Source organism: Phascolarctos cinereus, unplaced genomic scaffold (assembly GCF_003287225.1).
Source record: "Phascolarctos cinereus isolate Bilbo 61053 unplaced genomic scaffold, phaCin_HiC Scaffold_4;HRSCAF=312, whole genome shotgun sequence".
NCBI classification, from domain to species: domain Eukaryota; kingdom Metazoa; phylum Chordata; class Mammalia; order Diprotodontia; family Phascolarctidae; genus Phascolarctos; species Phascolarctos cinereus.
Genome location: NW_027555847.1, coordinates 363,178,354 through 363,197,505, shown reverse-complemented (window position 1 = coordinate 363,197,505; position 19,152 = coordinate 363,178,354). Strand labels below are relative to the sequence as shown.

The 19,152-nt window shown below is 37.1% G+C and overlaps 1 protein-coding gene across 2 annotated transcripts in view; it reads left to right on the top strand.

Annotated features, from left to right (window-relative positions):
* The window catches only part of NEDD4L (NEDD4 like E3 ubiquitin protein ligase), a 453,729-nt gene that overhangs the window by 120,150 nt on the left and 314,427 nt on the right, over positions 1–19,152 (top strand). For both annotated transcript variants that reach the window (XM_078153241.1, XM_020994788.2), the window contains exon 2: positions 16,327–16,400. In XM_078153241.1, coding sequence (XP_078009367.1) covers positions 16,327–16,400 — 74 coding nt within the window. The remainder of the gene's footprint in view (positions 1–16,326; positions 16,401–19,152) is intronic.

The window sequence follows — 19,152 nt, the reverse complement described above, 5'->3', positions numbered from 1 at the left end:
TCCCAAATCACACAGGAATTGAATCCCAGAGGTGTGCTATACACTCAGAACCAATGAATGCTCTTTCTACAGTACCAACCACTCTTCCCACAAATACTGTGGATAATGAGAGAAAAACAGAAAGAAAAACCCTAAGCCATCAATCATTTTGAAGGAATTCCTGACTTGTATTTCTTTTAAGAGTATCCTTCTGTATAGATAAATTCATTTAAAATGAAGAGTATTAGACTCTTAAAAAGTGAAAGAATTTATTTCAAACTTAGAAAAATACTAAAAGGCACTTTGTCATATTTTTAAAAAGCCAGTAAGTAAGCTATCATAATCTAGCATCTTGCAGCTGTCACCAGAAAGGATATCTTTAATTTCCTTGTTTCCCCCCTCCCCTCTCCCCCAACATATCTCCTTTTCTGTTTGAAACAGTCTGTGGTCTTTTGGTACAGGAATTTCTTTCATGAGATTTTCTTAAGCAGGACACACCCATGCTTAGAATGAAATTAGCTTTTGTAAAAGCTAGATTTGGTCTCCTAGAGCCTTCAATTTTAAGAGACCAAAGAGACTGTTTAGTAGGTAGGGCAATATTATTGTGCCTTAGTTTCATCTATATTTCCATGTGAGAATAGAAACAGAAATATATTAAAATAGTTTTTATTGAAATCTTTTGTTTTTACATTATGTATTCACTTAAAACCTCTCCTTCTCAAAGAGGTTTTTTTCAAAGATAGAAAAAAGGAAGATTAAAACATTCTTAAAAACTAATCAGTACACCAAAAAAAGATTCACATTAAAAGCAATGTTCTACATTTGTGACTCTCCCCCCCCAAAAAAAAAGTAGTGGGGGGAGCATGTCTTCTCATATTTCTTCTTTGGGGCAAAATCTTGTTCTTCATAATTTTGCCACATTCATTCCCCCCAAAAAATCAGTCAACAGATATTAAATGCCTACTATGCACAAGGCACAGTGATAAGCTCTTGGGTATTCAGAGACACAAATAAAATCATCCCCCTACCATTTAAAAATATACATTTTATTGATATATTTATTTTTTGTATCACCTAGATTTCCTTCTATATGCTTCCCTCTCCTCAGGGTCATCTCATAAAAAAGACATTTTAAAAAGAAAAAGTGGAAGAACAAAACCATCAAAATTTATCAAATATATAGAAAAAAAAAATCTGACATTACAGGCATCTCTGCAAACAGATGGAGGGGGAGGTGTGTTTTCTTCCTGGGGGCCAAGATTGTTCTCTGTCATTTTGTGCCGTTCATTTCCATTAATATTGTTATAAGCATCGTATACATTGAAAAATAGAAATATTTTTAAATGATCTTTCCTATCTTGTTGGTCATTTCTTTTGACTCAATGCACTCAAGGCACCCTTTACAAAACTGGTAAGTTAGGCAGTGCTGTTTTTCAACATTATTAGTTTGTTAATGAGTTGTTGATAGTCATCACCATTGTCGGTTGAACCTTCATGCTTTGCAATAACAAATTGGCATTTCTGAGTAATGAGACTGACCAGAAATGTTAAATCTGATTATGTATGTTTTCACATTTGAAGCAAGTGAAGCTGCAGTGAACCATGTCTCCTGTGGAGTCATAACTAACACTAATAATGTATTCCTGTACCTCCATGTGGTGTCCTAACTTGAGTCTTTCCCCTCTGCACCAACCATTGGACCCAACTGTCTTAACACATGAAAAACGCTGCGTTAGTTGGTTAACAATATTTAGTTATGCCTAACTATAACTATAATACCAACAAACATTCTGAATTTTGGCGAAACATTTCTGATTTTAGGAAAGAATGTACGCTTTTAAAAGACTTAAGAAAGAATTATCCCGTGCAAGAGCACATGTCCTGATTTTTAGCTTAGAAACAGCCAGAACCTACTCGTAATTCATTTAGAAGAGAAAAAAGGATAAAGGGGTTGGGGGAAGAGGATAAGAGACTTGTTTGTAATTTTATATCAAGTGGATATAGCTGTTGTCAAATACACCTCTGGCTGTCCTTTGTGGTTGGAGAACATAGCTACTCTAACTTTGTAGGATACTGTTTTATTAATGATCTATTGATGCTTAGGAACATGCAAACACATTATCATCATTCTCAATTCACCCCCTACCCAATAAAACTGTTTGTAATAAAGAGGAAACAGTTAAGCCAAACAAACCACATATCCTCCGGGCTGAAAAGCCTATAGCTTTCAAACTGGTGATCCACCAACTACCTCTCTATCAGGAAGAGATAAATATACTTAATTATTGGCCCTCAGGAATCAAGAATGGTCATTACATCAGTCTGAATCCTGATGGCTTTTAATTTTGTTTTCCTTTATGTTACAGGCACAGTTTATTTCCGATTGCCTAGATAACTCGGTTCCCTCCCATTTGGGTAGCCTGGGGCTTTCCCTGCTCTGAAGGACTTGTTCTTTTACGTTGTTTCAAGCAGTGCTTTTCAGGTTCCCTTGAGGAACTCTGTGTACCTTCCTGTGTCCATTACCTTCCTTCAGTTTCCCTCTTAGCTTCTGTGCTCTTCTGACACCACTGCTTGTGGTTATAAGGGAATAAAGCCCCTTGCTGCTGAATGAATGCTATGCTTCCTAAGAAGCTTTTCGAAACATTACTTCTGTGGTTTATATTTACACAGGGACTTAACTGTCAGTTCTTTCACTTTCAGTAATTGTTGAAGTGGCTGGGTTTTTCCCCCCCCTCTACAAATAAGGAAACATTCTAACAAATGAATAGACCCTTTGTTTCTGTTTCTCTGAGATGGATGAGAAATTGTCACCTCTATTCTGATTTTGTGCATCTAAAAGGATGCTATTCTAGATGATGAGTGTCTTTGTTCTCAAAGAAATCTACAGTTCCCTCAAAGTGCAGGTGGATTTTATACTTGATCTTCCACTGCAGTAATAGAAAATAGCTTCTTAATTTGAGGTCCTATCTTGGCTCACTGGGTTTGACTTAAAAAAGAGTTTGGGGGAGATAGAATAAGTGTAGAAGGCACATTTTATTAGGTCTATTGATAAGTTATGCATGCACTCCAAAACATCTGCATTTAAAGCAGCGTCTAAGCAAAATTGTGAAGTAGCTAATATTTATTTCTTTTGTGGTCCCTAGGCTGGTCCTCTTCAGATTCCTTCTTTCTGGCAATCTTCAAGGAACCAGCTACCACCAACTGCTCCCTTATTAAAATTTGGTCTCTGGAAAGAAGCCGATTTTAACCATTAATGGTTTAGAGTGAATTTAAGTTTACTAAGTCATAGATTCTGCACTTAAACCTTATCTTTAATTCTAAGAAGGAAGGTTTTGTCACCTCTTAAGAAATTCCTTGTAGTAGTTGTAGTAGTAGTAGTAGTAGTAGTAGTAGTAGTGGTAGTAGTAGTAGTAGTAGTAGTGGTGGTGGTGGTGGTGGTGGTGGTAGTGGTAGTAGCAGCCGCAGCAGTAGTAGCAGTAGTCGTAATAGTCGTCGTAGTTAGTGGTGGTGGTGGTGGTACTAGTTAGTTGTAGTAGTAGTATGTGAAGAAGAAGAAATGGGGGCTTTTTCTTCTTGGTCTCAGTCTGGCTCACTCTCCTCTTCACCTGCGTCTGTACTTTCCATGGCAAACCGCCTCAAGGTCTGGGGGGGGGGGGAGAACAGCACTGTAACTTTTAAGCCAACAATAGTGTACTTCCTATGTAAACAAGTCATCCAAAATAACCATTTGTCTTAATCATGGAACATTTAATAACAGAAGATGAAGAGGTAATAATCACAACCTAATGGTTCCCACATAAATCTGGGTTGTTTTCCAATCAATGCACATGGTGTTTGTGGAGGAGACTGGGAACAAACATGTAGTAATCTATCTGTGAGCCACATGATTAGGGAAAGTCATAGGCCCAAGGCAAAGCACAACCCTCTGTTGTAGGCCTTGATGTCCTTTGCCTCAATAGGGAATAGTCTACTTTATATAGTCTTTCTTCTTTGGGGCCTCTACACTCTTGTCTTTGGGAAAACGTCTTCTTTTCTACTCTTGGACTGTGGAAGTGATGTTAAACTCTTAGCAAATGACAGCCTTAAGCATGGGATCTACTGAGCTTCCCAGGGATACTGCCTTGGTTGGGCACTGAGGAGAAATTAAACTCTGTCATTGAAAAGCAGTTCTGTTAACCTTGAGACCTTCAAAGCTATTTGGGCCCACATTTCTGGGCTTGGAGAGGATTCTTCCTCTTTAGTCATAGAGGGGAGTAAAGGACATAAGCCATAAAACATTGGCTCTCCTTCAAAATGTAGGTAGTGCCAGAGAGCAAGGCAGCCTTTCCCCAGTCAGCTTTTCAAATAGAGGATTCTGCTTTTCCTAATCAGTTGCTAGCATCAAAACTTTCCTCCAGTCAGATTAGCTCCTTGCATCAATTGCAAAGCCTGACTGTCTCTAGTCAGGAAGTCTCAGATATGCTGTACATCCGTCAGCTTCTCAGCTCTGTTGGCTTCAATCACCTTTTGTGTTCCATCTTACAGTTCACAGTCTAGCTTCTACTCTGGCTTTTCATGCCTCAAATACAAAATCCTCGTGTGTAATAAGCCACCCCTCTGTCACCTTGAGAAATCCCAAATGCACATTTTTGTCAGGTCACACAAATAGTTAATATACTATTATCCCACAATACTGAAACAGTTCTTTGATTTAGTGTTTCTTAGCAGTAAAATTCCATTTCCTAAATAAGAGCTGGGATAAAAGGCATTGCAGCGAACAGTCAGTACTTTTGCCTCAAAAAGGTGCTGCTTTCACTCAGAACTGTCTTTCCTTAAGCTATTTTTCTCTGTTTCTCATATGAATGTAATTTTTCCGACCCTTTCAGTAAATAAAATGTTCATGTAGAAAAGAGGGAGTACTTTCCAGTATTATATGTAATACTGCATATCAGTCAAACGCTGCCAAGATTTTTCTTTTAGCCTTTTTGTGCTGTTCATGAACTGGCATCCTAGACGTTAGAAAGTGATGGGTGTTTTTTTTTAAGTAATTGTTTATAAGTATCCTTAAATTATCAAAGAGATGTCAGTGCTTTCTGACTTTGTTTTCATGGTCATTGTTTACTAGGGCCATTTTTAGAATCAAAAACAGAATATAATTCATTCTGCCCTGGTGGTCCAAGAGGAATTTAAAAATGCTTCCTGTCCTGTGATTAGAGGTTCAGAACAATAGAAACATTTATAAAAAGATTCTTTGATGACCTTTTCCATGCAGCTTTAGCCATAATTCTGGTGGAAAAGGAACCTTTAATTGAGTAGAAATGAGTGACTCTACCCTTTGAGTTAAAATTTATGTCAGTTCATTGATTTAATGGGTTTTGCTTTCACTAATTCAGACTAATTGTGGGGAGGGTAATCAGAATTACTGGATGAAACAGTCAGAAAATATTTATTAAATACTCAAGGCTCTGTGCCAGGTGCTTATCATACAAATGCAAAAGTGAGACAGCCCCAGCCTATCCACTTGCATTTTAAAATGTCTGTATTATTGATTTTTTTAAAGATAGAGCTTTATTACTTTAAAGCACACATAGCAGCAAAGGCTAATTGAATTACTCAACAAAGCTAAAGATATGTGAATGTCCAGCTTTAGTGACTCAGAAACTTTTCTGTTTAGCACCTTGATTCTTTGCTGATTGTGTCATTGAAGTATTTTACAGATATTTGTAGGAGAAGATCTTGGTGGGGGAAGTTGAGATTGTGTGTGTGTCATCTCATTTAAGCTCTCATTTATATAAGAATTTAATGTTTCTCACAGGTTGTCATTTATCTTTTGCCTCAACACTTCTAGTAATAAGAAGGCAATCTCTTATGTCATTCAGCTTAAGGTTTTCCTTACAAATAGAAGTCCCTTTGCAGCCACATAGATCAAGACAATCCCTTCTTTGACATGATAGGCCTCCAAATATCTGAAAACATTGACCTTCCCTAAACTACCACTGCTATCTTTTCTTCCTCAGGCTCCAAACCCTCAGAACACCCCAACTTTTTGTCATAGGATTTGTCTTCACATGGACCCTCTTCAAGCATACTAGAGTTTATCAGTTAGCACAATGCAGTGTTCCAAGTATATTCTGAACAGTGCAACTACTTGCCCTCGGTGTAGACACTACACTCTTCTAATGAAATGTGAAGGCTGCTCTAGATAACAAAGTTTTAACTGTAAAGGAAGCATCAGTAGGCTCTGCATTTAGCGCAGCTTTATTATTTAAAAAAAACTTAAATCTTAGACTAAATTTAGAAGTGAAAAAAACATCCACAGTTATTTGCACATGTTATCTACTGTATATATAAACGCTGTCTTATGCATGGAGGAGAAATGAACTGAGTCTTGAGAAAGTCAGGAGGTGAAGATGAGGAGGGATGGAGAGTAGTCTAGTCTGGGAATGGGGGATAGACAGTAAAAAGGCACAGAGTTAGCACAGAGTACATGAAAGACAGTAAATCATAGGAAGTCTTGAAAAATAGGAAAGCACCTTGAAAAATAGGAAGGATTTTTGTAATTTCTTTTCCACCTAATGGTTAGTACTATGTATTGCACATCCTAGGTACTTAATAAATGTCTTAATGAATTCTAGTGAATTCTTAAATGCAAGATGTGTGGTACAGAAAAAGGGTGATATAAGTGCTTCTAAGTGGGTAAAATCTTTTAGGCTGGAGCTAGACTTTAAGGGAAGTATATTAATTAGGTGGTGCAGTGGATAGAGTTCCAGGCCTGGAGTCAGGAAGACTCATCTCCCTGAGTTCAAATCCAGCCTCACACACTTACTAGCTGTGTGACCCTGGCAAGTAACTTAACCCTGTTTGCCTCAGTTTCCTCATCTGTAAAATGAGCTAGAAAAGGAAATGGTACATTACTCCAGTATCTTTGCAAAGAAGACCCTCAAATGGGATCATGAAGAGACACACATGACTGAAATGACTGAACAACAACAGTTCAAATAGGAGATCAATGGAAGTGAAGGCTTAAAGATGGGACAGTGAGCCTGGCATTTTGCAATCATGGTAAGGAGACTGATTTGGCTAGAGAGTATTATTTTTGCTAGAGAGTAGTGGGAAGACAGTGTTGTACAGGTAGTCAGAGGCCATGTTATGGAGATCCTTGAATGCCAAGTCAAATAATTATCAAATTATTGGGTATTTTTATTGTTGTAACTCTTCTATAAAATGTATTTATAATATAGGGGAAAAAAAGATGATATGCCACAAGATCCATTTAAATAGCAAGTGCCCCTTGTACATTTAAAAGATAATTCAGGAAACTGGACAATAATAAGTAACCTGTTAATCATCTGGTGGCCTGTACTTTCTGGCTTTAGTTCATCAGCTTGTCACTTGGTTATAGAGATTTCAAATTCTGAAGTCGCACAGAAACGATTTGTTTTTGAAAATTTGTGGAATGTGACAAAGTTTTTTTAAAATACAGATTCATAGAAGGGACCCTGGTGACCATCTAGTCCACCCCTCCCCCTTCCATTTAACAGATGAGAAAATTAAGCCTTGGAGAAGTTAAAGTGAATTGCCAGAGTGCTCCCTGACACTTATGAGTGGCAGAATTTGAGTTTGAGCTTAGATCGTGTGCCACATTCTTGGTATTACTTACCCTTTTTGAAAGCAGGGTTTGTGCCTTAGTAAATCTTTGTTCTCTTAGCATGTGGCATAATGCTTTGATCAATAAAGATGAACGCATTCGATAAACAATTGTTGGCTGAATGATTGTTCTGTTTCTGGTATGGTTCTTTCTTATAAACATAACATCAATAAACATGGTACTACAAACTTAAAGATAAGATGATACTTTGAATATAAAAAATCATAAGTGTCTTAGATTTAGAACGGGAAAGGACCTCAGAAGCCAATCTTCTCATTTTACAGATGAGGAAACTGAGGCCCAGAAGAGTTAGGTGACTTGCTATGAAGCCATACAGGTAGTATGTATGAATGAATATATTTTAAACATTATGCACATATTTTATGCAAAGCATTGTGCCACCAGAGATGCAAGGAGATAGAAAGATAATTCTTGCTCTAGAGAAAAGCTCACTCTCTTATAGGAGGAGATGATACATTTAGGGCTACTTGAATGGAAAGGCCAGTGGTTATTAGGATGCTGTAGCAAAGCAAAAGGTAAACACGTCTTCTTTAGTGTTAATATCACTGCTAAAATAATCTCTGGAGAGCCCTTTGACAGTGCCTAGGACTTTGGTTATGAGATATTACTTTCTGATTGTTCAGTAGGTATGACTGCTGAGGAGGTAGGGGCTATAGCACCTTCAGAGCCATTCACTGTATCTCATCTCCACAATGGTCGTTTCCCTGAATGATGTCTATGAAGACTAAGCTGGATGCAGAGCCTATCATCTGCTGATACTATTGTTTGGGGACTCAGCTGAAGTTTTTGGTGATGGGAGCTGACATTGCAAACCCTTTCTCTAGGAATTGGTCTCCTGGATGATGGCTGCAGGGGCCTTATTGGAAATAGAATAGATGGTCTGAAGGGTACAGCCTCTGACTCCCAATCCAGCATCCTTTCCTTTGTACCTACCACTTTACCTCTTCTCCTTGGGGCAAGCATAAGCCATACCCCTAAAGCTTAATCTCTTGGAAAGAAAAACATGCAGATTAAAAAGGCATACACTGAAAAATAATATCAGTTATGCATTGTGCTCAAGTATCATATAAATGAGATTTAGGAATAAAGTACATCATATATTCCAAGCAATGCCGTAGTAAGCTCATGAATATTCCAAATAGGAAGAAAATCAGGAGTTTCATGAAGACACCAAAATCTACACCACTACCACCCCTTTTTAAAATGCCTCCTGAGAACTCGAGGAGGCTTCTTTAGAATCCCAGTCTCTTTGCTTTCTGCTTTGTGGATTGTTCTAGAATTAGACCCAGTACACAGAGAATTGTGGAACAGATGGAATGGGGGAAATTATTAAGTGCCGATACACCAAGCACTATTGGGCATTGGGACTACAAATAATCTCTGCTTTCAAAAAGATCACATTCCAGCTGAGGGAAACACCATATATAGGAGAGTTCAGCCCCACGCTAAATGGAAAGGTCTGGTGGTACTTGGGAGCAGTGGCAGATGGCAATTCCTGGGGCACTTGGAGGCTGCAGTGGCAGAGTAGTCCTCCATCATATTAGATACAATGTAAAGGTGGCTTTCTGCTCATTGAAACAGTGTGAACAGCTCCTCCTTTTCTCTATTCCCCTTCTACCAGCATCATGAAAGGCGGTAAGATGCAATAAGGCTGATAAGATATAGTGAAGTGAGTTTGGGAAGGACTTTAAATATTGACACTGTTCTGTACTATGTACATCTTAAGTTAGGCTTGTCTGTCTTATGTTTGTCAAGAAGCATTATGGGTAGACCAAAAATACAGGATAATGGGAACAGTAGAACATGGCTGTAGAAAGCCACAGATATTATACTATTAAAAACCTCAGAGGAGCCTTAGTTAAGTAATTTTTGTCTTAATTCTTTTTCATGCCTTTAGGATAGGTGCTAATACTAGAAGTATCTGTGATTTCCCCCCCCCCCCAACTGGGGAGGCTTGTAAAAATTTCCTCTACCGGTGGAATTTGAAACAGGCCTATGACTAGGAAATGATTCCCAGGAAGTTACAGGAGACATAGAGTTTAAGAAATTTGCCCACAGTCACATGCCTAGAAAGTGTCAAAGTAGAATTTGAACCCAGCCTTTTTGACTGCAAGCCCGCTACCATGGGCTACCTCAGATCCTAATAGTGTTAGGTTATTTCACCAAAGTAAGACTATAAGGGGAAAGAATGAATTATCTTGAGTCGCCATCATCTTGGTCTCTCCTAAGCTCTTAATCATAGTATATAAATTTATATTATATTTATTTGTATGTCTCATTCCCACCAGTAGATGGTAAGCTTCTTGAGAACAGGAGTTCTGTTCTACTTATCATTATGTCACCAGTGTGCTTAGTAAGTATTTTTTTTAGTCAATGTTTGATGAATTGGTGAATTTCAGGGTAGTCTGGTTGACTCAAAAAGTGGAAAATTAGCTGCAGTATTATGGAGTGTCTATTGCTATTATTAAAATCAGCATGTAGTGTCTTAAGTCTATATTTCTGGGAAATGCACAGTAGGGACTTGTGATTCTCTGTGGCTAAACTCAGAGTGAATGGGGTGGGACTTGAAGTTGAGCTGAGATAGTAATGCCAGATAAGGGAGAAAAAGTAGGAACAGTGGGAAAATGAGGTGGGGGGGGAGGGAGGGAGGATTAGATGAGGCTGGGTGGTATAGTCAGTAGAGCAGGTGGACATAGAATCAGGATGACTTGAGTTCAAATTTGGCCTTAAACACTTACTAGCTGTGTGACCCTGAGCAAGTCACTTATCTTCAGCTTGCTTCAGTTTCTTCAACTGTAAAATGGAGATAATATTAACACCTACTTTCCAAGGTTGTTGTTAGGATCAAATGAGATAATATTTGTAGAGTGCTCAGCACAGCTTCTGGCACATCATAATCAATAAATACTTGTTTTCCTTCCAAGTAGTGAAGAGAGGTGGAAGACAAAAGCATTGTAGTCATTGGGTTGAGGGCAAGGCCAAAGAGATTCAGAAAGAAAAGATGAGTAGTCAGGTCAGAAATCTAGGTGGAGGGTACATTATATAGGTATAATGATCATGGAGAGAGAGGGAGCAAGGGAGGTGAGGGTTAGATGGATTACGAGTGGATAGAACAACAGACAATTGAGAGGGTCAGTCAAGGGAAGAAGGACCAGGTGAAATGCAGAGGAAACAGTGAAGAGGGTAAGAAGTGACTATAGATGGAGTGGGACATAAATGTGATGCTCTGATCATAGCTTGTGACTGCCGTGATAGGCTTGGGACCTGGGTCTTCTATTCCCTTAGTTTAATTCTATTTTTATTGTATGCAAGTATTTTCTGGTGCAATATTTTGGATTGTAGGTTATTCTCTAGGGAGTTGAAAGGAGAGGGGAGATGGTTAGATATCCTTTCATGAATAAAATACTAAATACAATTTGTACACTCACTGTGGAATTGGAGTATACACAAAAGTGTTTTGGTCTTATCTTGATTTCCCGAAAGTAAAAAGTCTAAAGAAAGATAAGGAGTGAGCGTCATACTATAAGGAAGCATGTGACAAAATGTGTGATTATCAAAACAATTTATCAGTATCAGTTGTGTGTAGTAGAAAGAAGGAGACAATGAAAAATAGGCCGTGGTAAAGAAATGCACCAGGTCAGAACTTGAAAATTCACAGGTATTTAGGGCAAGCAGAAGGAATGTATATGCAACATAGGTGATTCAATGTTTGACACAATATTCCTTTAAATTCAGGAAGTATTTATTGAAAACTTACTGTGTACTTGGCACTGAGCAAATATTTCGTAGGTTGTAGCTAGTAATATAAATATAGACTTTAGAATATAAAGAGTAAAATGTGTGTATGGGGTTGGCAAATGGCTAACACAGTGACACTCCCTAGCTTGCAAATACTCATTCATAGGAATGATTTGCTTAGCACCATGTTAGGGTGAGGGTAAGAAATGGTCTTTCTGCCAATATAGTCTTCAATGTTTTCTTGCTTCTGGTAGGCTATTGAATCTGGTAGTGGTGGTGTGAGGAGTAGTTAATACTCTTCTAGGAGAGGAGTTGCAAGGATGACAGAGCAAAAAGTGGTAAGAGCCACATTCCTGGTATCCAGAGTTTTGAATTAGAAACAGTACTTGAGAGTTGTGAGGAACCGTCGGAATCATCTACTTCAAATCCCTACTTAACAACTGAGAAAACTGTGGCCCAGAGAAGTGAAAGGACTTAGAATACATTTTTCAATAGAGACATGCTACACTTTGGATTAAGTTGATTTTAGGGCTTGGACTGTAACTAATAATTATAATTATTTTGGGCCTGGGACTAGTGATCGTATTCTATTTTTTAAATAATTTTAAAATAATTTAATAATTGTATTTATAGGGGGAAATGTTCTGGGGTCCAAACAACCAACAAAAAAGAAATATAATAATCTGCTTCTAATTTGGAGACGTCCTATACTTTAGTACCATTTGTTTTTAAGCCCTTTGATGAAGAATTAGAGAATAAAATAAAGTGGACTAAGAAGCATGAAAACAGACAAATAGACCAAGCCAGTTGTTTTCTAGCCTTGAACAAGCCAATATGTAAAATGGGACCCATGAGTGAGAAATGTTTTAATCACTTGAGCCACCTTAGTTAAATATTTAGTTCTTCTGAAGTCACAACCAGGGTCCAAAGTGTCATGCTATGATTTCATGAAAGTAATAAAATGCTTCAGAAAGTACAGATATTCAGCTTGGGACTGTATCTGATAAACTGTTAACGATAATCACACATCTTGTCATGTGCTTCCTTACAGTATGACGGTCATTCCTTATCTTTATTTAGACTTTTCACTTTCGGGAAATCAAGATAAGACCAAAACACTTTTGTGTATATTCCAATTCTACAGTGTGTGTACAAATTATATTTAGTATCTTATTTATGGAGGGATATCTGACCATCTCCCCTTTCCTTTCAACTCCCTAGAGAATAACCTACAATCCAAAATACTGCATCAGAAACTTGCATACAATAAAAATAGAAATAAACTAAGGGATTAGAAGACCCAGGTCCCCACCGTACCATGCCAGTTACAAGCTATGATCAGAGCATTAGAGAATTTTAACAAGGCTATTATTGTGAATCTCCATGTGAAGATTTATATTCAGTCCAGTTTAACAAATATTAAATGCCTACTACATGTCAAACACTGTGCTAGGTGCTGGGAATACAAAGACAAAAATGAAACAATCCTTGCCTTGAAAGAGCACATCCCTAAATTAATGTGCTTATTCAATGTCATACCAATCAAATTACCAAAGAATTATTTTATTTTGCTAGAAATAAATAACAAAATTCATCTGGAAGAACAAAAGGTCAGGAATACCAATGGAATCAGTGAAAAAAAATGTGAAGAAAGGCAGCCTAGCCATACCTGATTTCAAACTACATTACAAAGCAGTAACCATCAAAACAAATCTAGTACTGGCTGAGAAATAGAGTAGTGGATCAGTGAAATAGGTTAGTTGCATGGTACACAATAGTAAATGACCATAGTAGTCTGTTTGATAAACCCAATGATCCAAGCTTTTGGGATAAGAACTCACTATTTGACAAATTGCTGAGAATACCGGAAAGCAGTCTGGCAGAAGCTACGTATGACCAACATTTCACACTGTATACCAAGATAAGGTCAAAATGAGCACATGATTTAGACGTAAAGGATGATATCATAAGAAATTAGGGGAGCATGGAAAATTTTACTTGTCAGATCTATGGATAATGGAAGAATTTATCAACAAACAAGAGATAGAGAAAACCACAGGAAGTAAATAAATAATTTTTTTGCACAAAAAACCAATACAGCCAGTGTTAGAGGGAAATCAGAAAACTACAAGGGGGAGGACTTACAGCAAATTTCTCTGATAAAGGCCTCATTTCTCAAATATATAGGAAACTAAGTAAAATTTATAAAAATAAGACATCTCTCAAATAATAAATGGTCAAAGGATGCAAACAAGCAGTTTTCAGAAAAAGAAATCAAAGTTATCTATAGTCACATGAAAAAATTCTCTAAATCACTATTGATTAGAGAAATATAAATTTGAACAACTCAATTTGAGGTACCACTTCAAATCTATCAGATTGGCTAACATGATAGAAAAGGAAAATGACAAATGGTAGAGGAATGTGGAAAAATTGGGGCACTAATACACTGTTGGTGGAATTATGAACTGGTCCAACAATCTGGAACTCTACCCAAAGGGCTACAAAACTGTATACTCTTTGACTCATCAGTGTCACTACTAGGTTTTTTTATTCCAAAGAAATCAAAGGAAAAAGACCATTATGTACAAAAATATTCGTAACAGCTCTTTTTGTGGTGTCAAAGAATTAGAAATTGAGGGGATACCCAACATTTGGGAACTGGCTGAATAAGTTGTGACATGTGATTGTGATAGAATGCTATAAGAAATGATGAGCAGGATGGTTTCAGAAAAAAAACCAAGGAAGAATTATATGAACTGATGCAAAGTGAAGTGAAGAGAACCAGGAGAACATTATACATAGTAACTGCAATATTGTAATGATGATCAACTGTGAAAGATTTAGCTCTCTGATCTATAAAATGATCTGAGACAATTCCAAAGGACTCATGATGAAAAATGCTGAACATCTCCAGAGAGAGCAGTGATGGAGGCTGAGTGCAGATTGAAGAATATTTTTTTTCCTACTTATGTTTCTTGCTTTTTTTTTTTTGCAACATAGCTAATGTGAAAATGTTTTGCATGATTTCACATCTATAATGGATATTATATTGCATGCTTTTTCAGTGGTTAGGAGAGTGACTGGAGGGAGGGAGACAATTTGGATCTCAAAATTAAAAAAGCCTGAATGCTAAAAATAAATAATAAATTTAATTTAAAAAAAAAGAAAGCTTATTTTCTTCTGGAGCTATTCAATATAGTCAGATTAATAAATACAAAGTGTTTATATACACACATACCCATATGAATCATAATATAAAGTAATTTAGTGTGTTGGGGAGAGTACTAAAAATTGGTGGGGGCCCATACATCCTTTTTTATCTTATTGACTCTTGTCATGTCCTCCTGTAATTCCTTCACAGGAGATCCACCTGATATGGTGGGGAAATTCTTCCATTGTATGCCATATAGATACCAGTACAACATTTGGGATTTCTTTTTCTCTTGCTACATGACCAGCCCATCTCCTAATGGTCATGCATTTCTTTGATGTTATTGAGTGGAAAGAGCAGGGGTTCTGGAGTCAGCAGAGCAGTCAATCAAACAATGAGTATTATTAAGCACCTACCATGTACTAGGTACTATGCTAGGTGCTGGGGATACAAGTGTAAAGAATGAAGCAGTCCCTATTATCAATAAGTTTGCATTTTGGTGGAGGAGACAAAGAGTTCATATAAAATATATCTGAGTTCTAATCTTGTCTCTGACACTCTCAACACCTTTGTTACCTTTTGCAAGTCACTTAACTACCCTAGTCATCAGTTTCCACATTTGTAAAATAAAGAAGTTTTATTTATATAGCTTTTGAGATCCCTTATGGATCTATATCTATGATCCATTGATGTTACTTGGATTCATTCATTATAATATCCTGAAGTCATTTTGCACTCTATAAAAATTATAATAGAAGCAATATCTTTAAAAAGAGTAAATAAAAACTTAGTATTCTCTCTCCCTCTCCCTTTCCCTCTGCCTCTGTCTCTGCCTCTCCTTCTCTTTACCTTTGGTTAACATGAGATCTCATTCCCATTCAACTTGTTATTTTGGTGTCCTGACTGAATACAGGAGGATTATGTGGCTAGATTATTTGATGATTCTTGGGGATATGATGGGCTTAGGGGTTGTGGAGACAGAAATAGATTCTTCTTGGGGATGATGATGGTTTCTTTGACAATAAGGCACCTTATGACTTTTTCAGTTTTTCTAGCAAAGTAGGTCCATTGTTGAGAAAGTTTTCAAGGAGATAGTATGCTTGGTCAGATTCCTGTAACCTGGGCTATTCACTCGTGAGGATGGGATTCTCTTAGGGGAGAGAAGTGTTAAATGGGTGGGGCTTTATACTATTTTTCACTTTTTTCTTTCTTTTTTTTCTTTTATTCAAGTCTTGTATAAAATGACTAATATGGAAGTGTGTTACATGATTGCACACGTATAACCTATATCTAATTGCTTACCATCTTAGGGAGAGAGGAGGAACAGGAGGGATAGAATTTGGAATGCAAAACTATTTTAAAAAAGCTAAAAATTCTTTTAACATGCAATTGGGAAAAAATAAAATATATTAAATACAAAAAATAAGTGGAACTTTGATCACTGAGGAATTGAAATGAGGTCCAAAAAAGGGCAATTTATGTTTTGATTTAAAAACTAGAGCTTAAATTAAGAGCATATCTATAGTAGAACAGCTTTATTTCTCTGCTATTAATGAAGCAACTTGAGTTAAATTTATGTGTAATACTGATAGCTATTACAAACATAGACTTTCTGGAATAGTGCCTCTAGTTTCAGGTGAAGGAAGCCTCAGTTGTCAATTTTTCAAGGCAGTTAATCCTGGGTCAATGATCGCATTCATGTATGGTGGTGTGATGGGGCTGGGTTATCTCCTTACTGAAGGTCATTTGACTACATTAGCTTCTAAAGTTAAGACATCCTTTCTCTTGTGTTTTTCCCCTTAAACAGGGAGAGTCACGCATCCTCAGAGTGAAAGTTGTTTCTGGAATTGATCTTGCAAAAAAAGACATCTTTGGAGCAAGGTATGTGCCATTTTTAATTATTCATAAAGCAAGGAAAACCAAACTCAAGAAGGGAGTGGGGGGTGGGGAAGGCATATTCTCCCTTTACTTGTAAAGTGGTTCTAAAGAGTCCCACAGTTTGCAGCTTCAGAATTTAGCAGTGTTTGTGAGTGTTTGGGACTCTGGCTTTTTTGGGGGAGGAGGAGGGGAAATGCCAAAAGGAACATGGCTGTTGTATATACTGTTTATTATAAATGTGAGAATGTTGCCATTATGGGGGGAAAAAAGCATTATGTTTGATATTAGAAGTGTTTGAAGTTAGTTGAAGAGTAAAATTTGTTTGGAAATGTTATTATTTTAGTTTATTTTGCTAGAAGTTTTCCTAAAAGAATTTTGAAGAAGGGTGTATAGCTTGTAATGTCCATCTGCTTCTTATTTAATAGATCTGCAATAATTAGTATATATCTTTTAATCTAGTGAATTAAATTAACTAAATTAATGGTAGAAAAAGTTTGAATCTGATTTGCATTAGATTTCTAACCAGATTTCATAGAACACAGAATTTTGCCTTTTTAAAAGCTTTGAGGAAACCTTAGGGATGATCCATTTCAGAGAAAAATATTTTAGGTGAAAGAGATGGAGAAGTTAATCTAATTTAACCAGCAAGATTATATTAACTTGCACAAATTACTGTAGAAGGCCTTGAATAGCCAGGAAAAGTTTTGATTTGACTTAACAGAGAAAATAGGGATCCATTAAAGCTTCTTGAATGAAAAGCCTTTGACATTATGTTAAATGAAACATTGCCAGATTAATCTTCCTGAAATATTGACTTTATTGCATTTTTTTCCTCTTTTCTTTTCCTTGGTCACCTCATTTACTCCCATGGCAGTACAATTTCTAAATCTCTACATCCAGCTATAGTCTTACCTTTGCACTGCAGGCCTGAAGCTCTATTTGTTGTAGCTACTGGGTACCGCACATCCCCGGCATCCTACACACTGCTGCCAAAGTAATTTTCTTTAACTACAGATCTGACCATTTAACTCCCCTACTCATTCAGCTGTCTGTTGAGCATGAGACCTGGTGTCAAGAATACTTGACTTCAAATCCTGCCTCAGACATTTACTAGTTGTGTGTTTCTGGGCAAATTGTTTATGCTACGTTTGCCTCCAATTCCTTATCTGTAAAATGGGGATAATAATAGCACCTACTTCCCAGGGTTGTTGGGAGGCTAAAATTAGATAATATTTTAAAAGTACTTTGCAAACCTTAAAATACTAGGCTAGCTATTTTCATCATCTTCATCTTCATCATCATCATCATCATCATTGTCAACATCATCATCATCATCATCATCCAAGATAAAATAAAACTCCTCTGGCTTTGAAAGCCCTCTGCATCCTGTTCCCAACTGGTCATTCCAGCTTCATTTCATATTACTCCCCTTCCTGTACCCTGTGACTGGCCAGTCTTTACTCCCTAATATAGCTATGTATAAATGTGTATGTGAAAGTATATTTTCAATAGCCAGTGATATTGATTCATTTTTGCTTCTCAAAGTGAGGGAAGATGACCTGAGTTACAGAATTCTAAAAAGCAAAACCATATCCTTGTACATATAATAAGAAGGAGTCATAGAAACTTTAGAGACCAAAAATAAAAAGCATTGCAGTAATTCAAGATTTGTTGGCTCTGCCACATAACATGTCAATTAGTCTCTGGAAGGAAGGAAGGAAGGAAAGAAGGAAGGAAGGAAGGAAGGAAGGAAGGAAGGAAGGAAGGAAGGAAGGAAGGAAGGAAGGAAGGAAGGAAGGAAGGAAGGAAGGAAGGAAGGAAGGAAGGAACAATAGAAATTGGCAACTAACTGAATATAGAAGATGAGAGAGCATGAGTGAAGAGGTGGCTGAGGGCAGCACATAACTGGGAGGTTGGTGATACCTTCCACAGTAATAGGGAAGTCAGCAGGAGAGGAGGATTTTGGAAGGAGCAGTAACAAGTTAAACATTTTTGAGATGTTGAAGACGTCCATGACATGCCTGGTATGAAATGGCCAATAGGCAGTTAGAGATGTGAGATTAGAGGTTTGGAGAAAGGCTAAATCTGGACAAATAAATCTGAATCATCTGCATAATGATAATAGTTGAAACCATGGGAGCTGATGAATTCAAGTGAAATAGTACAGAGGGAGAAGAAGGAATAGTATATAACAATAATATAATAAAATAGTATACTGTCATCCAATTCATAGATGAAAAATATTAAACATCCCACAGCCAATCAAAAATTCCTGGATCTGTAGTTTCCCATTTTGCAGAAGAGGATTCTGAGGCTTATAAAGACAAAGCATCATAGAAGAACTAAACATCAGAATAGCCTAGTGCAGAGGTGGGGAACTTAAGGCCTCAAGACCTCATATGCCCTTCTAGGTCTTCAAGTGCAGCCTTTTACTGCATCCAAACTTCACAGAACAAATCCTCTTAATAATAGTATTTGTTCTGTAAAACTTGGACTCAGTCAAAAGGCCATACCTAAGGACCTAGGAGGGCCACATGTGGCTTTGAAGTAGCAGGTTCCCCAACCCTTGCCTAGTGCAGCTTGTGTTTGTGAGAGAGATAAAAGTTTATCCATAAAAGCATAAATATAGATTATAAGAGCTTACAATAAATAACTAAATAGAAGAGAGCATTTGATCATAATTAAGAGACTGCTTCCCCCCCCCCCAAACCTATCTCTAATTGGGACAATAAATTATTTATAATGTAAAGACATA